The 25,179-nt window shown below is 44.5% G+C and overlaps 2 protein-coding genes across 2 annotated transcripts in view; one reads left to right on the top strand and one right to left on the bottom strand.

Moving 5' to 3' along the window:
• The window catches only part of LOC140196953 (uncharacterized), a 94,533-nt gene extending 84,605 nt beyond the window's left edge, over window positions 1-9,928 (top strand). The window contains exon 3 of the mRNA XM_072256889.1: window positions 9,432-9,928. Coding sequence (XP_072112990.1) covers window positions 9,432-9,618 — 187 coding nt within the window. The 3' untranslated portion in view covers window positions 9,619-9,928. The remainder of the gene's footprint in view (window positions 1-9,431) is intronic.
• Window positions 1-25,179, bottom strand: part of LOC140196859 (dedicator of cytokinesis protein 2-like) — a 1,243,024-nt gene that overhangs the window by 696,390 nt on the left and 521,455 nt on the right. The window lies entirely within an intron of this gene.

The following is a 25,179-nucleotide window of genomic DNA, read 5'->3' as shown; positions in this document are numbered from 1 at the left end:
CTGCAGGTAGGCTGAGTGGAGATGGAGTTGGAAGACTGTGGCAGGATGGAAGCAGACAAATCTCTCCTCTCTCTCTCACACACACAAACACAAACACACACACACACACACACACACACACACAATCTCAATCTCCCTCTCTGTCCCCATCTATCATTCATTTGTTTTCCAACTCCAACCCTGCTCTCCTCCCCTACCTAGCACCATCCTCCTGTCATTTTACTCAACTCATCAATCACCTCAGAATCCTTTTTACCCCTCCCCTTCTGCTCTCTACACTGGCCATCTTCCTCACCTCTCTCCCTCTCTCTACACTGGACATCTTTCTCACCCCACCACCATCCTCTACACTGGCCATCATTATCACCCCTCCCCCTCTCCCCTCTACACTGGCCATTTCAATTTGAAAGCGTTGACAATTCCCTCTCACCACTGCTGCTCTGCTTGCTGATTTCCTCCAGCAGATTTTTTTTGTCTTAAAAAGCAATATTAGGCAAAACTTATCTTCCGCCCTTGGCATACAATTGGTGCTTTCTGCTGAAGGTTTGGCTAGGCTGAAAGATTTTTCGCCAATTATTTTGCAGATCCCTTATCTTAACTGAGGAGGGGAGGAATAACACATTTGAAAGAAACCACAGATAAATCATACAGCAAAAACTGCAAACTCTGCCAAATAGTCAGATTGTAAAATGCAATTCTGCATTTTGCAAGCAAAACATTGTTACCTGAAATCCTTCCTCCATAACAAGCTGATCATTTTTATTATAAAGTACATGATTTATAGGAGGTGGGGATGGGGGTTTTTAATAAAAGTCATTGATGTTTGCAGCTTCAAAAACAGAATGGTAATCCTTTGAACAATGCACTCTCAGGATGTGAGTGTGGTTGGCAAGACCAATGCTCAATGCCGACTCAGGTTCCTCAATGGCCTGATCGCCGGCAGGCATAGTGAGATGTCTTAAGTTTTCCATTTATAATCCTTGGGTTCACTAGTCTGTGATCAAAATCACTGCACTACCAGACCTGTTTGCTGCGTAGCTCCAACTGCACCTTCCTGATAGAAAGGCACATCAAAAGATATTTCTCTCTTCTCTCAAAGATCCTAAGTTAGGAGAGAAGAAAATCATAGAATACGGACAGGGTACACGCAAGCAGCCATTTTTCTACTGAGGTTGCGTGAAACTAGAACTAGAGGTCATGGGTTAAAGGTGAAAGGTAAAATGCTTGAGGGGAACATCTTCACTCAGGAGGTGGTGAGAGTGCGGAACGAGCTGTAAGCAGGAGTGGTGGATGTAGGTTCAATTTTAGCATTTTAAGAGAAAGTAAGATAGATATATGGATGAGAGGGGTATGGAGGACTATGGTCTAGGTGCAGGTCAATGGGATTAGGCAGAATGAAAGTTGAGCATGGTCTAGATGGGTCGAAGTGCCTGATTCTGTTTTGTAGTACTATATGACTCTGCAGAGTAGTACAACACAGTATGGACCCTTCAGCCCATGATGTTCTTCCAATCAATTAAACTTACCCCATGATCAGTCTAACCTTTCTACACAGCCCATTACCTTCCATTTTAGTTACAAACATATGCATATCAAAGAGTCTCTTAAATGTCCCTAATGTATTTGTCTGTATCACCAACACCAGCATCCTCTCTGTAAAAAAATACCTCTAAACTTCCCTCCACTCACCTTAAACAATGTAATCTGGTTTTGGCCATTGCCAGCCTGGGAATAAACGTGCTGGCCGTCCTCCCTATCTACTGGACATCCAGAACCTTATCGAGATGATGATATCTCTATCTAGATATCATAATCTTAGACATTTCTATCAAGTCACCTCACATCCTCCATCGCTCCAAAGGGAAAAGCCCTAGCTCCTCAACTGTTCCTCATAACACATGTTCTCTAATACAGGCAAATCTCCTACAGGTAATCTAATGCAGGTAAATCTCCTCTGGACACTCCGTCAAGATTCCACATCCTTCCTCTAATGAGTCAACAAGAAATGAAACAAGTGTGGTCTAATCAGAATCTGAAAGAGCTGCAATATTCCTGCACGACTCTTGAACACAGTGTCCCGACTAATGAAGGCCAACACATCCTATGTCTTCTGAACCACTCTATCAACTTGCATGGCAACTTTGAGGGATCTATGGACTTGGAGCCCAGGATCTCTCTTTTCCTCCATAATATGAGAAACCTGCTGTTAACTTTATACTCCATCTTTAAGTTCAATCTTCCAAAGTGTATAACTTCATATTTTTCTGGATTTAACTCCATCTGCCCTTTTCTGTCAGATCTGCATCCTGCTAATGACCTATTGTAGCCTATGACAATCTTCAAACTATCCACAACACCTCCAACCTTCATGTCACCCAAAAACTTACGAACCCACTCCTCCACTCCCTGGAGGACCTTCAAGTTCAATCCAAGTGAAACAGCGTCCCTCTGGGGTCAAGGTGCAAAATACAGTACCAACAGTCGCACATCGGACAAGGCACAGATAGCACATATAATTATGATAGCAGCAAAATATACAGTCACCAACAAAAAAGTAATAATATAGCCGAAGTCCCTGAGGGTCATAGCCTGAGTGACTTGGATTGATGGCGCATGGATGCTGTTCTAGAGCCATGTTTCTGCAAGAACAAGTTGGCAGCAGTTCCCCATCTCATGCAAGTACAGCTGTGAATGAATGCAATCCAGCTTGTCTTCCACCGAGCGAACACTGGAGGGCAGCACTGATGGGAGGGGTAAGCCCTGAACCGAGTATGGATTCCAGTGGCATATTACCAACTGCCTCTCCTTCCCTGGCAGATGCAACAGGCAACCTTGAGGCATGAGGACCCGGTCCACGCAACAACCGGGGCATCGCAGCACCCCCCCCCCCCCGCCATCGGTCTCGCCAATGAACCAGTGAATCAGACTCGCAGTATTTTACATTACCAGTGTCCAAAAGGGTCTTGTGATCGCAACAAAATCACCCAAAACAATCACCCACATGGTCCATTCAACCGCACACTGCCTCCATTCACTCCCACTGAAGTGTTTTTGTCTGGGTGGCTGAAGCAGGCTGCAAAATGGTGCACAAGTTCAACTCCAGTTGCTGATTTGATAGACATGCAGTACTTGATGTTCTTAATACTCAGCAGTGTCTTGTGATTGTGAAAAAAGACGTAAAGGACAAACGATTACACCTTTGATTGGACCCAGAGAAGCAGCTACATCCAAGTGTGCCACCATCTCACCAGAAGTCCTTACTTTTCATCCTAAATGGGTTAAACCAAAAGAGGCTAATCAATTAACTCCAATTATAGATCACTTCATGACGCAGCAAAAGAAAGGGGTAGGTCTAGAATCAGAAAATGATACAATGATACAACATAGAAAGTTATTCTGGCTGCTCATTGCTACGCATCCCCATACATCCCAAAGACTATTTTAAGCTAAATTATCTTGTTCTAGTGGCTCTATGACTAATGGCCTGCCAGTTGTTGTGGGAGGATTTCAATAGGGTTCAAAGAATCGATGTTGCTTAAAATGTTAACTGGACTTTGAGAGCAGAAATCTTGGCCAAGTGGTGTTCATTTCAATGCCAGGCGATTGAAAATCTTCAAGATCAAAGTCGAGTTTATTGTCATGTGCAAAAATTCATGTATGCACAGGGGCAGTGGACAAAAGTTACTTACAGCAACATCACAGGCACATACACTTAGTGGCCACTTAATTAGGCACTCCTTTACACCTGCTTGTTAATACAAATATCTAATCAGCCAATCATGTGGCAGCAACTCAATGCATAAAAGCATGCAGACATGGTCAAGAGGTTCAGTTGTTGTTCAGAAAATACATCAAAATGGGGAAGAAATGTCATCTAAGTCAGGGGTCCCCAACCTTTTTTGCACCACGGACCGGTTTAATATTGATAATATTCTTGCGAACCGTCAACTGGTGGGGGGGGGGGGGGGTGATTTCAAGTAGGGCTAAACTCACCTGAACATGTCTTTTACAGTTAGGGTTGCCAGCTTTCTCACTCCCAAATAAGGGACAAAAGTAGCAGTCAAATCCCGGGACACTTTACCCCAGGAAAGACTACCAAGACCATGAAGCCTTGCACAGGCACCTGTGTCTGCATGCGTGACGTGCACATGCGTGTACGTGCCAATTTTTTCCCCACAAATCGGTTTTGCCTTCATCTTCCTGACTATACTGTACATACATTATTTCTACTTTATATAGGCTGTGTATTTATCATATCATTCCTGCTTTTACTATATGTTAGTGTTATTTATTTTCAGTTTTACTTGTTATTTGGTATGATTTGGTAGGTTATTTTTTGGGTCTGGGAATGCTCAAAAATTTTTCCCATATAAATTAATGGTAATTGCTTCTTCGCTTCACACCATTTCGGCACGGAAGGTTTCATAGGAACGCTTTACCTTAGTGGGGGAAATATGGGACAAGGGCGGTCCCATATGGGACAAACCAATTTAGCCCAATATACGGGATGTCCCGGCAAATATGGGACAGTTGGCAACCCTATGTTCAAGTTCAACAGTGCGTGACAGGGAATGAGGAAAGGTGCAGCTGACTCATATTGTTTCCTAGCGGCCCGGTAGCACATGCTTTGAGGTCCGGTACCGGTCTGCGGCCTGGTGGTTGGGGACCGCTGATCTAAGTGACTTTGACTGTGGAATGATCGTTGGTGCCAGACGGGGTGGTTTGAGTATCTTAGAAACTGCTGATCTCCTGGGATTTTCATGCTCAACAGTCTCTTGAGTTCACAGAGAATGTTTTGAAAAACAAAAAAAAAATCCAGTGAGTGGCAGTTCTGTGGGTGAAGGTGACTTGTTAATGAGAGAGGTCAGGGGAGAATGGCCAGACTGGTTCAAACTGACAGGAAGGTGCCAGTAATTAGTTACAACAGTGGTGTACAGACATGTCGAACCTTGTTATTAGGTATAGCAGAACGTCGACTCAGACCATGAGAGGCCTGCGTCGGGCATTTTCATGCCTTACAAGGCGCAGAATGGAAGTCTGTGTGGGGTGCCACTCCTCGCACAGACCAGAGCAATGTGTGATTAAGTGCCTTGCTCAAGGCATAGCTGAGGCTCGAACTACCGACATTGAGGTAACTAGACGAACGCCTTAACCACTTGGCCACGTGCCCAACACAGTTAGGTATAGGAGGTACCTAATAGAGTGGCCACTGAGTCTCATGTTCTATACACAGCATTCACGAGAAAAATATAAATGAAACGTAAGACAGATAAAGTTTTATATACAGAATTAGAACAAAATAGTCAATTGTAGCGCAGAGTGTTGCTGTACTGATGAAGATTATAAAGGTTGGTTCCAGAACTGAATGCTTGAAGAAAGGTTGCCATTAAGTGAAAAACAATATTGACCATTTCATTGTTAGTTCTTAACACCCTGGAAGTTTGATTGAACATTTTCTTGCACAAGCGTGCTTGTGTCAGAAGCACTGCTGAGGAAGTCGGTCTGTGTGGTCTAGGGACTGACCGTTATCGGGCCTTCCTGCGGCAGCCATGGTTTAATAGGGCCAAGGAAGCAGCACGGTAATGTAACGCTTTACAGCACCAGCAATCAGAAGTTTGAGGTTCAATTTCTGCTGCTTTCTGTAAGGAGTTTGTACGTTCTCCCTATGAATGTGTGAGCTCCTCTGGGTGCTTCAGTTTCCTCCTACAGCCCAACAATGTAGAGGTTAGGATTAAAGGGTTGTGGGCATGCTATGTTGATGCTGGAAGCACGGCCACACTCGTGGGCTGCCCCCAGCAGAATCCTCAGACTATGTTGGTCTTTGACACGAACGATGCATTTCACTGTAGGTTTCGATGTGACAAATCTCTCTCTAATCTCTAAGCATTGCAACAGGCATAAAGCAATGTCCTTGGAAGCCCGTACCACATTGCTATCTTTGTAACACACTAAATTCAGTAGGAGACAGATTATATTTCCCTTGGATGAGGTGTCAAGACACAGATTCTCAACATAAGGCAGAAGTTCCCAACCTTTTTTATGCCATGGACCAATACTATTATGCAAAGGGTCCGTGGATTCCAGGATGGAGACCCAGTTATGAGGAGTTGGTTGTTCAGGGCACAAATGAAAAGCTATTTCTTCACTCTGCGAACGTTGTGGATCTTTTGACTGCTTTATCCAAAAGAGCCATCTAAACGAAGTCACTCTGTATAATCAAAACAGTGTACACTCATTAGTCAGTGAATTAGGTACCTCCTGCACCTAAAAGGTGGCCACTGAGAATATGTACGGCCTTCTGCTGCTGTAGCCCATCCACTCCGAAGTTCAACAAGTGTGTTCAGAGATGCTCTTCTGCACACCACTGTTCTAACACAAGGTTATTTGAGTTACTGTCACCTTCCTGTTAACTTGAACCCGTCTGGCCATTCTCCTCTGACCTCTCTCATTAACAAGGCATTTTCACCACAGATACCACTCACTGGATGTTTTTTTTTGTTTATTGCACCTTTCTCTGTAAACTCTAGAGACTGTTGTACGTAACAACCTCAGTTTCTGAGATACTCAAACCATCCTGTCTGACACCAAACCGTCAAAGTCACTTACATCACATTTCTTCCCCATTCTGATGTTTGGTCTGAACAACAACTGAACCTCTTGACCATGTCTGCATGCTTTTATGCATTGAGTGCTGCCACATGATTGGCTGATTAGATATTAGCATTAATAGAGTGGCCACTGAGTGTATCCAATGAGAAAAATGGAAACTGGTCGTGATTAAAAGATGGATAGTAAATTAGACACGAGAGGCCAAATGGCCTTGTCCTGATTCTGTGTCTCTTGTCGTTCAGAATTGGAACATCACCATATAAATTAAGCTATTTACTGGGGCTTTACTGAAACCTGTTATTATATTTAGTCCCAGAACCTTACAAACAAATGACAAGTACTCATTTAACAAGACACTACATTACACAGTAAGTCTGTCAGCACTTTGCTTAAGGGTGATTAAAGTCAATTCTTACCATGAAATGATAGCATGTCTTTGTAATTCAATACACATCAACCTCTGTCAGAGCTGGAACCCATGGATTCCCTATCCCTTTCATATTGTCACACATTTATTTTGCAGCTTTGACACAGTGTGGGATTTTCTTTCATCAAACACTCACATTTTTCCAAGAAGATGCTTTATTTCCAGAGAATTGCCCGTAAGGCGATGAGTTACAGGCGATTCACAAAGGGAATTTACAAGTTTGACATAATCACCTCAGGTATGGGGGCTCTCTCACAGATGCCAATTAAACTAAAACAAATTTTTTAATAGTCACAGTGATGTTAATTTGAATCTAGCATAAAAATATTGTTGTTTTTAATTAGTTTATTTATTAGAGATACAGTGTGGAACAGAACCTTTCAGCCTGACATTCTGCATTACCCAGTGACCCACCTATTTAAACCTAGTGTAATCACTGGAAAATTTACAATGGCCAATCAACCTACCAAAAGGTACACCTTTGAACTGTGGGAGGAGACCCACTCGGTCATGGGGAGAATGTACAAACCCCTTACAGACTGCGCCTGAGCTGTTAACAGTGTCCCATTAACCGCAACGCTACTGTGGTACCCCACGGTACAGACAGCCAGAATTGTACAACTAGCTGGTTCACTCATTGGTGGAACTCTGATATCCGTACTCAGTTTGGATTACACATGACCCCAGATCCCAGAATAACTCTCAACTGCCCTCTGGAATGGCCCAGGGACACGCAAAATCAATCAGGAATGGACAGTTACCGGAATAGCAAACACACTACTGAAGGAAATGATGCGGGGTTTCGGCCAGAAATTTCCTCACCTCTCACAGATGTTGTTCCTTAACTGCTGAGTTCCTCCAACAGATTGCCACTAGATTTCAGTGTCTGCAATCTCCTGTATCTCCAGTGGGCAATTTATTTAATATACAGGTATATAACAGGGAGAGAGAGAGAGAGAGAGAGAGAGAAGGACATAGATAGAGATAGAGAAAGAGGGAGAGAAGGAGCGAGAGAGAGAGAGAGTGCATGCATAAGAGAGAGAAAGCATGAGACAGTGTGGGAGAGAAAGAGAGGATTTGTGTGTGAGTGAGAGATAAATAGAGGGCAAGAGAGAGAGAGGGAGAGAGCGATAGAGAAAGATAGAGAGAGGAAGAGAGTGAGGAGGGGAAAGAGGGATAGAGAGAAAGGGGAGAGAGCAATAGACTGACCAAATAATGAAGTGGAACCAAAACAAGATCTGCATCTGGTTGAACAGTGGAAGCAATTTGTACAAAAATTTTAAATCAAGAATTTGGGGAAATGTTGAAGGAAATTGTCCTGGGATTTGGGGAAATAATGATGGAGAAGTTTGACGGGGTAGTTCATTCACAGGCTGAGTAGCTTATTTGTGTGCTATAAGACCCAATGATGTTTTAGATTGGTATGGGTGTCTTGCATACTGTTCATGTCAGTCAATTCATTACTCAGTGTAGTGAAGTTGAACAAGGTAAAACAATACCAATGCAGAATAACGTATAAAGTGCATGCCATGCACTTGGTTGGAGACTGGCCCTTCCCGTGGGTGCTGCCCTCTCCTGTTCACTCAGTGGAGGACAAGCTGGATTGCGTTCATCTGCAGACCACTGCAGGCTTGCCCTTGCTGGCAACATCCATGCTCTATCAATCACTCAGGGACTCGGGCTACATTATATTTTTTATGTGTGATGTATGTTTTTTGCTTTCTTATTTGTGTCTGTGCTGTGTGTGACTATTGGTATTGTGTTTTGCATCCTGGCCCTGGAGGATTTTGTTTGGCTGTATTCATGTCTGGTTGAACGATAATTAAACTTGAACTTGAACCTGAGGATGTGCAGTACCGGTAAAAGACCATAACAAGGTAACTTGTGAGGGCAAGACCACATCGAGCTTCTTCCTTTATTAATATTATAGTTATTTATTCTGTATAATTGATGAGTTTTGTTGATTTTTTTTGCATATAGCTGCAACACAAAATGCCTAATACATGTGAACATAAATGGCAAATAAAGTTGCTGTTCTATCCTTGATCCTGTAGTATGAGAGGTCTGTTTAATAATCCTTTAACAGCAGGATTGTAGCTGTCCTTTGGCCTGGTGGTACATGCTCCCAGGCTTTGATATCTTCTGCCTGATGGGAGAGGGAAGGAGGAGGTAGGTGGGGCCTTTGATTATGCTGGCTGCTTACCTGGACAATTAGAAGTGTAGACAGAGTCCGTGGAGGGGACGCAGGTTTCTGTGATGTGCTGAACTGTGTCCACAACTCTCTGCAGTTCCTGGGAACCAGAGGTGTGCATGGAGATATGTCAAGAACAGAGAACTTGGTGAGAGCTTGAAAGTAAATACTAACTCTCTGTTTTTTTCCTTCTCCTGCTTGCAGTGTGGAACATGATTTCAGACAGCAAGAAGGCAGATTTCATAGAGTCCTCAGCTCGTTGGAGGCGGAGGCAGGTCAAAGTACAGAGCAACCTGCCACACCCAGTAAGCAGGACCAGTCACCAATTCCACGGCAGCCTACTAGGACAGAACCAAAAAAATCTAAAAGGAAATGCTTTTGGTTCTTATGAACTCTGGAACTTATCACTGACAGACTGGATAAGCCAATGCAGAAGCCAACTTCCTGTTTCCCATCAGACTACTTCCTGCTTTGGGGTTCCTTGCACTATTGAAGCCAATTGTATCCATGAGGTGACTGTTTTCTGAACACCAGCTTTTGTATTTTTAGAAAAATTGCCATAATGGAGAAACAAAAAAATAATGCAAAAACTATTCTGCCTATTTACAGGGTGTAATTTAAGAATGCTATATTTCAAAAATTAAAATGAATTGTTTAACACTGCTATTAAATGTATCTATGCAGAATGCCAGAGAGGAAGCTTGAGTGGAGGACTATCAAGTGTATTGATGGTTCAGAATAAAGACTGCCTAGGTCCATGAGGAAGCATGGTTAGAAGGTTCTGTCAGGACCCATGAGATACTTCCCTCTGTAGGGATGGGAAAGCAATGGGGAGGGGGTGGGGAGGGGTGGTGGGGAGACCAGCAGGGTGTGATGGTGGTACAGGAACCTACAGGTGCTGGAGGCTCAACATGAAACAAACTAATGGGGAGAAAGAGTGGTCAAGTAGCATCTGCGGGCACAGAGGGTGGTGGGTGCTCGGGTCAACTTTACTAGGCATTAAAGGGAATAAATGGCAATGTTATTTACACAGAATGGTGGAGGACTCGGCAGGTCAGGAGAAGAATAAACAGTCACATTTTGGGCTGAGACCCTTCATAGTGTTGGGGCGGCATGGTAGCCTGGTGGTCCGCACAACGCTTTACAGTACCAATCACCTAGGTCCAATTCCCGCCGCTGCCTGTAAGGAGTTTGTACGTTCTCCCCGTGACCGCGTGGGTTTCCTCCAGATGCTCTGTTTTTTTCCCTACAATCCAAAGACGTATCGGTTGGTAGGTTAAGTGGTCATTGTAAATTGTCCCATAGGGTTAAATCGAGGGTTACTGGGCGGTGCGGCTTGTTGGACCAGAAGGGCCTGTACCGTGCTGTACCTCAACAAATAAATACATAATCTGGACCGATGAAGGGTCTCGATTTGAAATGTCGACTGTTTATTCCTCTCCATTGATGCTGCCTGTCCTGCTGGGTTCCTCCAGCATTTTGTGTGTGTTGCTCAAGACGCATGTTTATCCGTTTATGATTATTCAGCACATTAACACTTACAGAACACTGGCTCAGATTTGTTTCTGGGTAGCCCTTAACAAGGTGCTAACCATCACACAAAATTATTGATGCGGCTCTCTTGATGTGCAACCTCAACGTTTTATTACCCCTCCGTGCAACGTTTGAACCAATCTGTGATGGAGGCAACACGGGAGGCTGCAGATGCTAGACAAACACGAGAAAATCTGTAGATGCTGGAAACCTAAAGCAACACAAACAAAATGCTGGTGGTAATCAGCAGGCCAGACAGCATCTGTGGAAGAGTAAAACCGGTGAAGGGTCTTGGCCCGGAACGGCGACTGTTTACTCTTTTCCTTAGATGCTGCCTGACCTGATGAGTTCCTTGAGCAATTTGTGTGCATTGCTCAAGGTCATCTTCTGATTATTCAGCACATAAACATTTACAGAATATTGGCTCAGGTTTGCCTTTGGGCATTCTTTAATGATGTGCTAAGCATCACACGAAAGGTAGTCTGCAATTACTGAAGTCACTCTCTGATGTGCAGTCACTGTGATTATGACCCTGTAGTGCAGCATTGGAACCAATCAGTGATGGACGCACAGGAGACTGCAGGCACTGAAAGTGGGTTATTTGCTAGTGTGAAAGGGAGCCTAGGATTTTTGGCTGAGCTGAGCACAGCACTGCGCTTCCTATGGCCACAAGTAGCTTAATGGAAGCACAACACCTTACAGTACAGGAGACTCAGGTTCAATTCCCTCCACTGCCTGTAAGGAGTTTGCATATTCTCCCCGTGACTGCATGGGTTTCACCCGGGTGCTCTGGTTTCCTCCCTCAGTCCAAACACTTCCTGCTTGGCAGGTTAATTGCTCATTGTAAATTGTCCTGTGATTGGGCTAGGGTTAAATTGAGGGGTTCGAAGGGCCCCTTCCACACTGTATCTCAATAAGTTTAAAAGTAAAAAGTACCCAGTCAGAGACACAAGAGATTCTTCAGATACTGGAAATCCAGATAAACGTGCAAAATGCTCAGCAGGTCAGACAGCATCTATGGAGAGGAATAAAGAACTGATGACACATTTTATCAGGAGTGAGTAACAAAGAGCCAATATTTTGGGCCAAGCCCCTTCAAGAAGTCTCGGCCTGAAACGATGGCTGTTCATTTCTCTCCATGGATGCTGCCTGGCCTGCTGAGTTCCTCCAGCATTTTGAGTGTGTCACCTATCACCTGCTAGCTTGTACTCTGCAGCCTTCCTCCATCTTCTTATTCTGGCTTCATCCCCCTTCCTCTCCAGTCCTGAGGAAGGGTCTCAGCCCAAAACGTCGACTATTGGTCATTATAAATTCTCCTGTGATTGGGCCGTAGGGTTGAATCAGGGAATTACTAGGTGGCACGGCTCGAAGGACCAGAATTTCCACACTGTACCTCAATAATCTCCACAGATGCTGCCTGAGCTGCTGAGTTCCACCAGCATTTTGTGTGTTGCAGAGGCAAGGCCCTTCCCCATGTGGCAGATTTTGGAGGCCAGTCCTCCAGTTTGGCCTCAAAGTAAAGTTCATGGTAGTGTAGCTATTACAGCGCCAGTGATCTGGGTTCAAGTCCCACTACTCCATGCAAGGCTTATTGAGAAAGGATGCAAGGGGACATTGCTTTGTGCATCCAGATTTGGCTTGCCCACAGAAAGCAAAGGGTGGTTGTAGATTGGTCATATTCTGCATGGAGGTCAGTCACCAGTGCTGTGCCTCAGGGATCTGTTCTGGGACCCCTTCTCTTCGTGGTTTTTATAAATGACCTGGTTGAGGAAGTGGAGGGATGGGTTAGTAAGTTTGCTGATGACATAAAGGTTAGGGGTGTTGTGAATAGTGTGGAGGGCTGTCAGAGGTTACAGCGGGACATCAATAGGATGCAAAACTGGACTGAGAAGTGGCAGAGGGAGCTCAACCCAGATAAATGTGAGGTGGTTCATTTTGGTAGGTCAAATATGATGGCAGAATATAGTATTAATGGTAAGACTCTTGGCAGTGTGGAGGATCAGAGGGATCTTGGGGTCTAAGTCCATAGGACACTCAAAGATGCTGCGTAGGTTGACTCTGTGGTTAAAGAGACATATGGTGCATTGGCCTTCATCAACCGTGGGATTGAGTTTAAGAGCCAAGAGGTAATGGTACAGCTATACAGGACCCTGGTCAGACCCCACTTGGAATACAGTGTTTAGCTCTGGTTACCTCACTACAGGGTGCAGAGGAGATTTACAAGGATGTTGCCTGGATTGAGGACCATGCTTTATGAGAACAGGTTGAGTGAACTCGGCCTTTTCTCCTTGGAGCGACGGAGGATGAGAGGTGACCTGATAGAGGTGTATAAGATGACGAGAAGCATTGATCGTGTGGATAGTCAGAGGGTTTTTCCTGGGGCTGAAATGGCTAGCACAAGAGAGCACATTTTTAGGGTGCTTGGAAGCAGGTACAGAGGAGATGTCAGGGGTAAGTTTTTTACGCAGAGAGTGCTGAATACGTGGAATGGGCTGCTGGTGACGGTGGTGGAGGCATATATGATAGGGTCTCTTAAGAGGCTCCTGGACAGGTACATGGAGCTTAGGAAAATAGAGGGCTATGGGCAATCCTAGGTAATTTCTAAAGTACATACATTTTCGGCACATCATTGTGGGCCGAAGGGCCTGTATTGTGCTGTAGGTTTTCTCTGTTTCTACAGTTTGCAAGGATTTTGTACATTCTTCCTGTGAGTTTCCTCTGGGAGCTCTGGTTTCCTCCCACATTTCAAAGCAAGTTGTTCAGTAGGTTAATTGGTCACATGGGTGTAATTGGGTGGCGCTGGCTCTTTAGGTCAGAAGGGCCTGTTTCCGTGTTGTTTCTCTACAAAAATAATGAGCAATTACTGGTAGAAGAAGATGCAAGAGATGACAGAAACTGGAACGTGCAGCAAATAAAAAGCACTGTTAGAGAAACTCAGCTGTGGGGGAAATGGACGGTCAACATGTCCGCCCAGATGAAGTGTCTCAATCCGAAACGTCAGGGGTCCATATCCCTCCACTTGATCTGCTGAGTTCCTCAAGTATTTTTTTAACTGAGGAAGGAATGCCTCCTCTGGTGGGTTGCAGGGAAACCAAAGCCTATGGGAAACAGTGTAGCACCAGGTATCTAGATTGCATCAACGCGCAAAATGCTGGAGGCACTCAGCAAGGTCGGACAGCATCGTGCAGGCTAATAAACAGTTGACATTTCTGGCCAAATCGGGACTGGAAAGGAAAGAGGAAGAAGCCAGGATGAAAAGATCATAAGATCATAAAACACACAGTAGGAGCAGAAGTATGCCATTTTGCCCATCCCAAGTTCCCTCCACCATTCCAGCATGGCTGATTTATTGTCACTCTCAACCCCATTCTCGTGCCTTCTCCCTGTAACTTCTGGTGCTCTTATTGATCAAGAAGCAATCAACCTCTGCCTTATATGTAGCCAATGACTTGGCCTCCGCAACCGTCCGTGGCAATGAATTCCATAGATTCACTATCCTCTGGCTAAAGAAATTCCTCCTCATCTCTTTCTAAAGTGGCATCCTCCTACTCTAAGACCGTACCATTTGTTCCTAGATTCCCCCACTGAAGGAAACATCCTTCCCACGTCCATGCTGTGGTCGTTTAATATTCAAAAAGGTTTCAATGAGATTCTAAGCTCCCCCCGCCCCATTCTTGTAAACTCCAGTGAGTACAGGCTCAGAGCCATCATATGCTCCTCATATGTTAACCCTTTCATCGCCAGGATCATTCTGGAGAATATCCTCCAGTGTCAGCACATTCTTTCCAAGATAAGGAGACCAAAACAAGTCACAATACTCAAAATGTACTCTGACCAATGCCTAATAAAGCCTCAGCATTACATACTTGCTTTCATATCCTAGTCCTCTCAAAATTAATGCTAACACTGCATTTGACTTCCTTACCACTGACCCAACCTGCAAGTTATAATTAAGAATGTAGATTTGCAGATAATTCCAGTCCTATTGGTAGCAACAATTTTGGTCTTGGTGAGGAAGTCTCTCTCTACATAACTCTCTATCTAGGCCTTTCAGTAGATCCCACTTCATTCTTCTAAACTCCAGCAAGTGCAGGCCCAATGCCATCAAATGCTCCTTATATGTTAACCTTTTTATTCCCAGGATCATTCTTATGAACCTCTTCCGAACCCTCAGCAATGCCAGCACATTCTTTAAGTGGGTAAATCTGCTCACCATACTCCAAGTGCAGTTCCTCTTAGTTGTTCCCAGGAAAGCCTGGCTCCCTTTTTAAAACTGTGTGCACTTGTATTGAGTCCTGAGATCTGTGGACATGTTTTTACTATATTTGTCTCTTTCAACACCTTACAGCTGCCTGATGAGGTTACACATTCAAGGGTAAGGCTGAAGGAAGAGTGCTTGCCAGAGACTGGAAGGCACTTAAATTATGAAGTGCAACTCACTGAGTCGTCCAACTACAGAGGACATTAGGACTCATTCACTTTTCCCTGCCCTTAAATTAGCCACATCCCTCCGCGCTTCTGAAGCAGTAAATGACGCACAGGAAGGTTTTTAGTGTCAAACAGCTTCCCCGAGTCCAATTTAGTTACTGGCCACCCTCTTCAGCAGATGCATTCACGACAAAGCTGCTGAAAGGAGTACAGGTGAAGGTTAATGGAAGCGCAGACAAGTTTCAGGGGACAGGACAGGTTGAGCAGGAAAATCGCTTGAATAGCTAAAGATAAACTACAACAATTTATCAAAGTGCTTTCTCTATTCGAGTCAGCTGGGGCTGCAGGACGAAGCAGCTGGCTTCGTTGCCGTCTGGGTTCAGATTCGAAGCCACAAAACAAAACAGCAGTCCCTTTTCCACACACACACACACACACACACACACACACACAGGTCTCCAATCCCAGGACAGGCCACCTCCAGAGTCCTAGGCCTCAGACTCTCAGACACACAAACATTGGGTGCAGAGTCACAGACATCAAGCCTCTGACTTCTGACTTGAGAGTTATGAATCCCCAGTCTCAGTCTCCAGACATCTACCAATCTCAACATTCCTTCCCTGCCCCTCTGGCGGGTGATGACTGCAGTGAGCCATCTGCAAAGTGTACTGTGGTTACTTGCCTGGGCTTTCCAAAAACACAACCTCTACCACCAAGAGGACAAGGGCAGCATCACCACTTGGATGGAGTTTCCCTTTCAATTTCACACACCATTGAGACTAGATTCACTAGAATGATTCCGGGAATGAGAGGGTTAACATATGAGGAACGTTTGTCCGCGCTTGGACTGTATTCCTTGGAGTTTAGAAGAATGAGGGGAGACCTCATAGAAACATTTCGAATGTTGAAAGGCATGGACAGAGTGGATGTGGCAAAGTTGTTTCCCATGGTGGGGGAGTCTAGTACAAGAGGGTATGACTTAAGGATTGAAGGGCGCCCATTCAGAAATGAAATGCGAAGAAATTTTTTTAGTCAGAGTGTGATGAATCTATGGAATTTGTTGCCACAGGCAGCAGTGGAGGCCAGGTCACTGGGTGTATATAAGGCAGAGATTGATAGGTATCTGAGTAGCCAGGGCATCAAAGGTTATGTTGAGAAGGCGGGGGAGTGGGACTAAATGGAAGAATGGATCAGCTCATGATAAAATGGCGGAGCAGACTCGATGGGCCGAATGGCCGACTTCTGCTCCTTTGTCTTGTGGTCTTGTGGTCTTGAAAGTATATCGCTGGTTCTTCATTGTTGCTGGGCCTGAATCCTGGAATTTCCTAACTGACAGTGTTTTCAGCTCACAGCCACATTCCCTACGACAACCAGGGATGGGCAATAAATATTTATTTATCTTATTATATTTAGTTATTTTTATTTGGAGATGCAGAGCGGAACTTGCCCTTCCGACCCATCGAGCTGTGCTGCCCAGCAACCCACCTATTTAACCCTAGCCTATTCACAGGACAATTTACGATGACCAAATAGCCTACTAACCAGAACGACTTTGGAACGTGGGAAGAAACGTGAACACCCGGAGGAAACCCACGTGTTCCGGAGGGAGGATGTACAATCTCCTTACAGGCGATCTTACAGCCTGAACTCCAACACCCTGAGCTGTGATAGCGCTATGCTAACTGCTACGCTCCTGTGTCACCTATGACTCACCAATGAGACTAACATCTCAAATATTCCACTTGAACTCCAAAAACAGCAGTGGTCCTTTCTTTAAAGATTAGCTCTATTTGTTACATGTCCATCAAAACATACAGTGAAGTGCGTCATTTGTGTCAATGACCAACACAGTCCGAGGATGTGCTGGGGGCAGCCCGCAAGCATCACCATGCCCCGGGTACCATCGTTACATGAGATCATAAGAGATGCATCTAATGCTATGGATGTAGCAAGTTTTGGGTTTGGGTACACTAGACTATTATGAGGACCATAAGACGTAGAAGCAGAATTATGCCATAGGCCCATCAAGTCACCTCTGCCATTCCATCATGACTGGTTTATTTTCTCACTCAGCCATATTCTCCCCATAACCTTTGACACCCTTACTAATCATGAACCTCTCAAAATTGTGCTTTAAAGTATAAACTATGACTTGGCCTCCACAGCCACCTGTGAGGCTGTGCCCTCTGGTCCTAGTCTCCCTCACTACTGGAAACATCCTCGAAACAGCCAGTCTATCCAGGCCCACAACAGACTCTGCAAGGAAACTGGAGCACCAGGAAGAAACCCACATGGTCACGGGGAGAAAGTACAAACTCCTTACGGATAGTGTCAGGGAATTGAACCGTGATGGATGATGTATAGCGTCACGCCAAACACTATGTTATTATGCTACCCAGTTTTATCTTGTACAATCATCCCCTGCTTGCTGGACCTAGAACATTGGTGTCCTGTTGAGACTAAACTCCTTCCATCTTCAAGACCCTCCCTCTGTGAGGTGGCCCAATAGAAGCACTCAGTCAGATTTAGCACAACCCTCAGACAGGGCTGCACAGCAGTATCACTCTGCTCTAGGAAAAATGCTATTAAATTGGAAAGGGAGCAGAGGACATTCAAGAGGATGTTGTTGGGACTCAAGGGACTGAGTTATGGAGAGAAATTGAGCAGGTTGGGACCATTTGAGCGTAGGAGAATGAGGGGCGATCTGATAGAGGTGTATAAAATCTCAAGAAATGAAGACAGGATGGATGCACACAATCAGTTTCCTGCAGTTGAGAAATAAGAACTAGAGAACATAAATTTAAGATGGGTGAAGAGAGATTTAACAGGAACCTGAGAGGCAACATTTTCCCCCAGAGGGTGATGACCATATGGAATGAGAAAGGGGTTGAGGCAGTTACTTTAATAACACCTAAAATGTACTTTGACAGGTACACAGAGAAGAGGGATCTGGAGGGATATGGGCCAAATGTGGGCACAGAGAATTAGCTTAGATGGGAATTGTCATCAGCATAGACCATTTAGGCTGAAGGGTCTGTTTCCATGGTATATGACTTTATGACATGGCCACGATGCAGACATTTAATTGTACAGCTAGTGCCCACACTAGCTGTACAATCCATCTCCTCTCAGACCTGCCACATTGAAGCTCATGCACCAAGGGTTGTGCAGCATAGAAGCTACTAACCAGACACCAAACTAAAAACAGGAAGAACATAACTCCGTAAGAAACTGGAGCAGGAGTAGGGTCTGTGGCCCATCAAGCCTGTTCTGCCATTCAATAAGATCATGGCTGATCTGTACATGGACTCAGCCCCACCTATCTGCCTTTTCCCCATAACCCTACTAGGCAAAAATCAATCTATGTAGTAGCATAGTGGTTAGCAAATTGCTTTACAGTGCCAACGATCCAACAATTCAATTCCTGCTACTGTCTGTACGTTCCTTCCCATTCTTCAGTTTCCACCCACATCCAAAGGCATCCGATTAGATGGTTAATTGGCCACATGGGTGTAAATAGGCAGTGCGGATTCTCTGGGCCAGAAAGACCAGTTACCATACTGCATATCTCAATAAATTTCTACCCTGGGAGAATGATTCTAGCCATCTACCCTGTCTATACCTCTCATAATATTATAATCTCTACTTTTAGTTTTCACTGAAAGCTTACAAATTATTTTCCTTTGCCTGTCTGACAAAGATTTTGGTCTATTATTTCTCAGAGGCCGAAGTTACATTATCTCTATCACCCATGCGGAGATGAAATAAACTGCTCCTTAAAGTTGGCCAACCGGATGAGGACAATTGTACACCAACCCAAGAGAACAATCAGCCACACCTCCGCAGTGACATATACTGAATTAACATCAGAAATGGGAATTATCAGGTGAGCCTTTGATAAGGGTATGTCTGATCTGACCTTGGCCTCGGCGACAATTTCCCACTTTTCCCCGGAGCCCCTGAATCCAATATAATCCAAAAATCCAACCCCATCTTGAAGTGATGGAACTTTACTCCTCAGCTCTCTGGGATGGAAAATTCCATCATTTCATATCCATCAGGAGGAAAAATTCCTCCTCATCTCCATACTCCAAAATTGTGTTCCAAGTCCTTAATTCCCCTAGAAGGGGAAGAACCCTCTCCAACTTCTACAGTACTGTGCAAAAGTTTTAGGCACATATATATAATAGCTAGGGGGCCTAAGACTTTTGCACAGTACTGTATTTGCCAACCTGGAGTAGAAAGCAAGTTTGTAAATCTGGTGGGAGCAAACGATGTTGGGAATGGCGAAGGTGGAGTGCCAAGGGAGGGTGGGTGACAAGTGGCAGAGAAGGAGTGCCAGGGATGGGGGGTGTCGCAATTGCAGACACACTCATCCCTGAGATACCAGGCAAGGTCATTTGATTCCAGACAATTGGTTTATTGATCATTACAGAATGTCTCTCTGGTGCTTCTTGCTCCCTCCCCTCTTCCTATCCCTTTTCCCAACCATGATTCCCCTCTCCCTGTCTCCTGTCCTCTTCCCACCCTCAGTCCAGAATAGAGACCCATATCAGAATCAGGTTTTTCATCACTCACAGATGTCATGTTTTTTTATAGCGGCAACAGTGCAATACATAAAATTACTACAGTATTTGCAAAAGTCTTAGGCACCAAGCTATATATATGTTCCTGAGACTTTTGCAAGGCACAGTATATGTATGTGTTTCAAAGAGACAGCCTCCTTTCTTTCTAAGTTTAAGGAAGAATGGGCCATTCCTTCGCAAGCCACCCTCTTCATCCCAGGATTCAATCTACTGGAGTTTCTCTGTAATGTCTTCATGCAGCTATCGCTTTCATTATGAATGAGACCAAAACTCTATTTGGCTCTCCAGATACGTTACACAAAACTAGGCCCTTCAAACCGAACTCAACAAAACCTAAGCTGAATGAATCAATGCTCATTTGAGCAGGATTGACATCACTTTCCCTGTGGTTTAGGCTACACAAAGGGAATTGGACAGAAGGAAGGTGTGGCTAACATTAGGAAAACTTAAAAGAGGGCAAAGTGGTCCTGCTGGCAATGCTCTTGCCTTAAACCTCCAGTGACCTAGGCTCAAACCTGACCTCGAGTGCTGTCTGTGTGGACTATTAAAACGCAAGACAAAGGAGCAGAATTTGGCTCCTTGTCCCACTGAGTCTGCTCTGCAATTTGATCATGGCTGATTTATTTCTCTCTCAACTCCATTCTCCTGCTCTCTTCCTGTAACCTTTGACGCCTTTGTGTCTGCATGTTCCTGTGATCATATGGGCTTTCCCCAAGGAATATGATGGATTTAATGTGGAGGATTTGTGAAAATGAGTATTTGATGGTCAGCATAGAATCAGAGGGCCAAAGGTCCTGTTCACATGCTATATGTTTCCAGTCCCTAACTCCCAATGTTTGTTCATGAAAACTGATGAAGTAAGGGGTTTTCAAAGTTCACAGTAAATTTATTATCAATGTGCTGAGTTTCATTTTCTCTTGGGCATATTCAGTTAATCTATAGAATAATAAACAATGAAAGACCTTCCAACTGTGGAGTTCAACCAAAGTGCAGAAGCCAACAGGTTGTGCAAATACAAAAAGAAGAAGAAATAATAATAATAAACAAGCAATAGATATCGAGGACATGAGATGAAGAGTCCTTGAAAGTAAGTCCATTGGTTGTGGGAACAGCTCAGTGTTGGGGTGAGTGAAGTTATCCCCTCTGGTTCAAGAGCCTGATGGTTGAGAGCTACTTGCTGACGGAATGGTGGACTCTTGTTTGGAGCCTACTTGAGTGTTGCTTTCATTCTGGCAATGTAGTGCCAGGGTCCTGATCTTTAACGAAAGGAATCCATTTGGCTCACATTGCTTTGCTAGTACAACATATTAGAGAGGCTGCATTTGGTTCAAGAGTCTGATGGCTGAGGGGTAATAACTGTTCCTGAACCTGGTGGTGTGAGTCCTGAGGCTCCTGTACCTTCTTCCTGATGGCAGCAGCGAGAAGAGAGCATGACCTGGGTGGTAGGGATCCCTGATGACGGATGCTGCTTTCCTGCGACAGAATTTCATGTAGGTGTGCTCAATGGTGGGGAGGGCTTTACCCGTGATAGACAGACTGTATCCATTACTTTTTGTAGATTTTCCATTCAAGGGCATTGGTGTTGAAATCTGCATCTGAAAACTTGCCTTGATTTCTGTTAAAGCTTAGTTAGACCCCACTTGGGAGTACTGTGCTCAGTTCTGGTCACCTTGCTACAGGAAGAATGTGGAAATTATAGAAAGGGTGCAGAGGAGATTTACAAGGAATTTGCCTGGATTGGGGAGCATACCTTATAAGAACAGGTTGAGTGAACTTGGCCTTTTCTCCTTGGAGTGACGGAGGATGAGAGGTGACCTGATAGAGGTGTATAAGATGATGAGAGGCATTGATCATGTGGATAGCCAGAGGCTTTTTCCCAGGACTGAAATAGCTAACATGAGGGGACATAGTTTTAAGGTGCTTGGAAGTAGGTCCAAGGGGGATGTCAGAGGTAAGTTTTTCACACACAGAGTGGTGGGTGTGTGGAATGCACTGCCTGCGATGGTGGTAGAGGTGGATACAACAGGGTCTTTTAAGAGACTCTTAGATAGGTACATGGAGCTTAGAGAAATAGAGGGATATGTGCTAGGGAAATTCTAGGCGGTTTCTAGAGAAGGTTACACGGTCGGCACAACATTGTGGGCTGAAGGTCCTGTAAAGTGCTGTAGATTTTTATGTTCAAGTCAAATTCCACAGGCAGCATTCAATGTATACTCATCTGAGAACAGCCAATCTCACACCACCCAACCCCCAAAGCAAAGGCAGTGATGAATTCAGCATATTCCATCCTTAAACACTGGGCCTAAACTAGAACTGAATGATGTGCAGACAGTAAAATACATAAATAGAGCTTTGATAAAATTGTTTGAGGTAAATCTAGCAAATGCAACCAACAGAAATCAGCTGTGAATTACTTGTATAAATCCTTCTAATTCCAAATGATTCGAGGTTTCACCTAACTCTGCCCGCAGTATTTATTAACTGCCCATCGGTGCTCCATTACACCATTACAAGGTTTCATGTGATCCCTACAGTCAAAGGAAACACTCATTCATCGTGTTCATTGTGTTCTGTTTCCAGGGACTCACTGATGGCTGTACGAGTTTGAAGAGGCTGAGAAAATGGAACACCTTTTCCATTGTTTGGCTTCCACTGACAGGACTGGGGGTGGAAGAAAGACAGAGGGACGCATGCCAATCTTATGTTGCCCCCCCCCCCCACCCTCCCTTGCACCGGCAATCGAAGTGGGACATTCTTACCGTCAGCCCTCGCTCTGGTGGGAAGGACGTGGATTCAAGGCCCACTCCAGAGACTCAGGTTCACATTGTTACGGCACTGAGGGAGGTCTGGACTGGTCAGGAGCACAATCTTTTCAATCAGACGGTGAACTTCTCGGACGATGAACAGGATAATTGCCACAGCACTGTTGTGCAAGAACTGCAGGGATGTTCTCAACAGGGTCTCGCCCAATGCCTATCTTTCCACCAATACACCAAGCAACCTATCTGAGTTACGATCACAAATCATTGGTTGTGGGTGTCTGCTGTACTGACATGTCCCAGAATGGTATAATGGAACGGGTGGGGCGGGGGTAGAGGGCGCGGGTTGTTTTATGAGGAATTCGTATTGGTTGATTATTGTCACATGCACCCAGGTGCAGCGAAAAGCTTTTCTTGCATACTGTTTCATGCAGTTCACTTCTTTATGTAGTGCACTGAGGGAATACAAGGTAAAACCATAACAGAATGCAGAATAAAGTGGAACAGCTACAGAAGTGCAGTGCAGGTGATCAATAGCCGTAAGGTTGCAATGAGATGCACAGTTAGGTCAAGGGTCAAACTTATTGTTACCAGGGAACCACTCAATAGTCTTACAACTGCGGGGTAGAAGTTGTCCTTGAGCTTGGTGGTACGTGCTTTCAGGCTTTTGAACCTTCTGCCTGATGGAAGAGGGGAGAAGAGAGAATTTTTGAGGTGGCTGGGGTCTTTGATGCTGTTGGCTGCTTTACTGAGGCAGCAAGAAGAGTAGATAGAATTCATGGAGGGGAGGCTGGTTTCCATGATGTGCTCAGCTGTGTCCACACTTCCCTGCAGTTTCTGTCCAGACTTATATTTTCAGGAGACCGGAAGAATGAAAGGGGGCTCGATTGAAACATGAGAGATCTTGAGGACTTTTGACAGGGTGGATGTGGAGAGAATGTTTCCTTATGGAGGAGGGGACTGAGAACAATGGATGCAATTTAAAAACAACTAGCCTCCCATTGTAGTGTGGTGAGATTTTCTCCTCTCAAAATTTTGGAACTCTTTCACTGGAAGGTAGAAGCAGAACTCTGAATATTTCAAAATCAGAAGTAGATAGATTCTTGAGAGACAGATTGAGTGGAAGGTTACTGGGGTGAGGGAGGAACATGAAGATGAGGTCATAATGAGAGGCATTAAATGGTGGTCCAGGCCTGAGACACTGAATTGTCTACTGATCCTGACGAAGGGTCTCGGCCTGAAACGTCGACTGCAGTTAGTCCTGACGAAGGGTCTTGGCCTGAAACGTCGACTGCACCTCTTCCTACAGATGCTGCCTGGCCTGCTGCGTTCACCAGCAACTTTGATGTGTGTTGCTTGAATTTCCAGCATCTGCAGAATTCCTGTTGTTTATTGTCTACTGATGTTCATTATTCTTGTGTGAAGATTAGTTGCCCTATTATAGGAGAGATCTTCATTAAACTACAAAGAAGTCTTTGATGATATTGCTGGCATTCAAGGGTCTGAGTTATAGGGGGACATGGGACAGGCAAGGACTTCATTCCTCGGAGGGTAGCAAATGGAGGGGTACAAAATCATGAGGGGTGTAGACAGGGTGAATGCACACAGTCTTTTTTTTTCAGAGAAAGGGAATCAAAAACTAAAGGCTATAGGTTTAAGGTGAGATGGGAAAGATTTGAAAGGGAACTGAGAGACAACTTCTGCGTGCAGAGGTTGGTGTGTATATGAAAGAAGTTCCCAGAGAAAGTTGTACATTAATAACATTGAAGACCCCTGGGCAGTAGAGATTTTGGGTGATGGCAAGTGAGACAAGATCAAATGGGCACCTTGCGTGGTGGATGAGTTGGGCTGCAGAACTTACCTCCATGCGGTATTACTCTACTTCAAAGAGTACTACAGCACAAAAAAAGGCACTTTGGCCCATCTAGTCTATGCTGAACTATTACTCTGCCTAGTCCCATTTACCTGGCCCTCCAAACCCCTCCCATCCATGTACCTATCCGAACTTCTCTTAGAAGTTACAATCTACCACTTCCACTGGCAGCTCATTCCACACTTGCATGACTGCCTGAGTGACAAAGCTCCCCGTCAGATTTCAATTAAATATTTCACCTTTCAGCTTAAATCTAGAACTAGCAATCCCTAACCCCATGACCATGTTCTAGCTTCATCGAACCTGAGGAGAAAGGTCCTACAGGACTTACAGTCTTCCTTTTCCATAGATGCTGCCTGACATGCTGAGTTCCTCCAGCATTGTATGTGTATTGTTTGGATTTCCAACATCTGCAGATTTTCTCTTATTTGCCATCATCCTATCTGTATCTCTCATAATTTTGTATACCTCGATGAGATCTCCCCTCATTCTCTTACACTCCAGAAAAAAAGGGCCTAACCTATTCAACCTTTCGCTATAACCCAAGTCCCCATCAACGTCCACATAATTTTTTTTCTTCATATGCTTGTATATCCTATATTATAAGGATGACAACACTTCACTAGCAAGAAAATGCCGATGGTGTCCCAAGGTCGATAAAGGAACAAAACAAACAGATCTCTCTCAATAATCCACTGTTCCACATCTATTTTGGGATTTCATGAGAAATAATTGGTCGGTTATGTGGCTTCTTACACCTGTCCTATCATTCA

Source organism: Mobula birostris, chromosome 4, assembly GCF_030028105.1.
Source record: "Mobula birostris isolate sMobBir1 chromosome 4, sMobBir1.hap1, whole genome shotgun sequence".
Classification (NCBI taxonomy): Eukaryota; Metazoa; Chordata; class Chondrichthyes; order Myliobatiformes; family Myliobatidae; genus Mobula; species Mobula birostris.
This window is presented reverse-complemented; position numbering and strand designations above follow the sequence as displayed.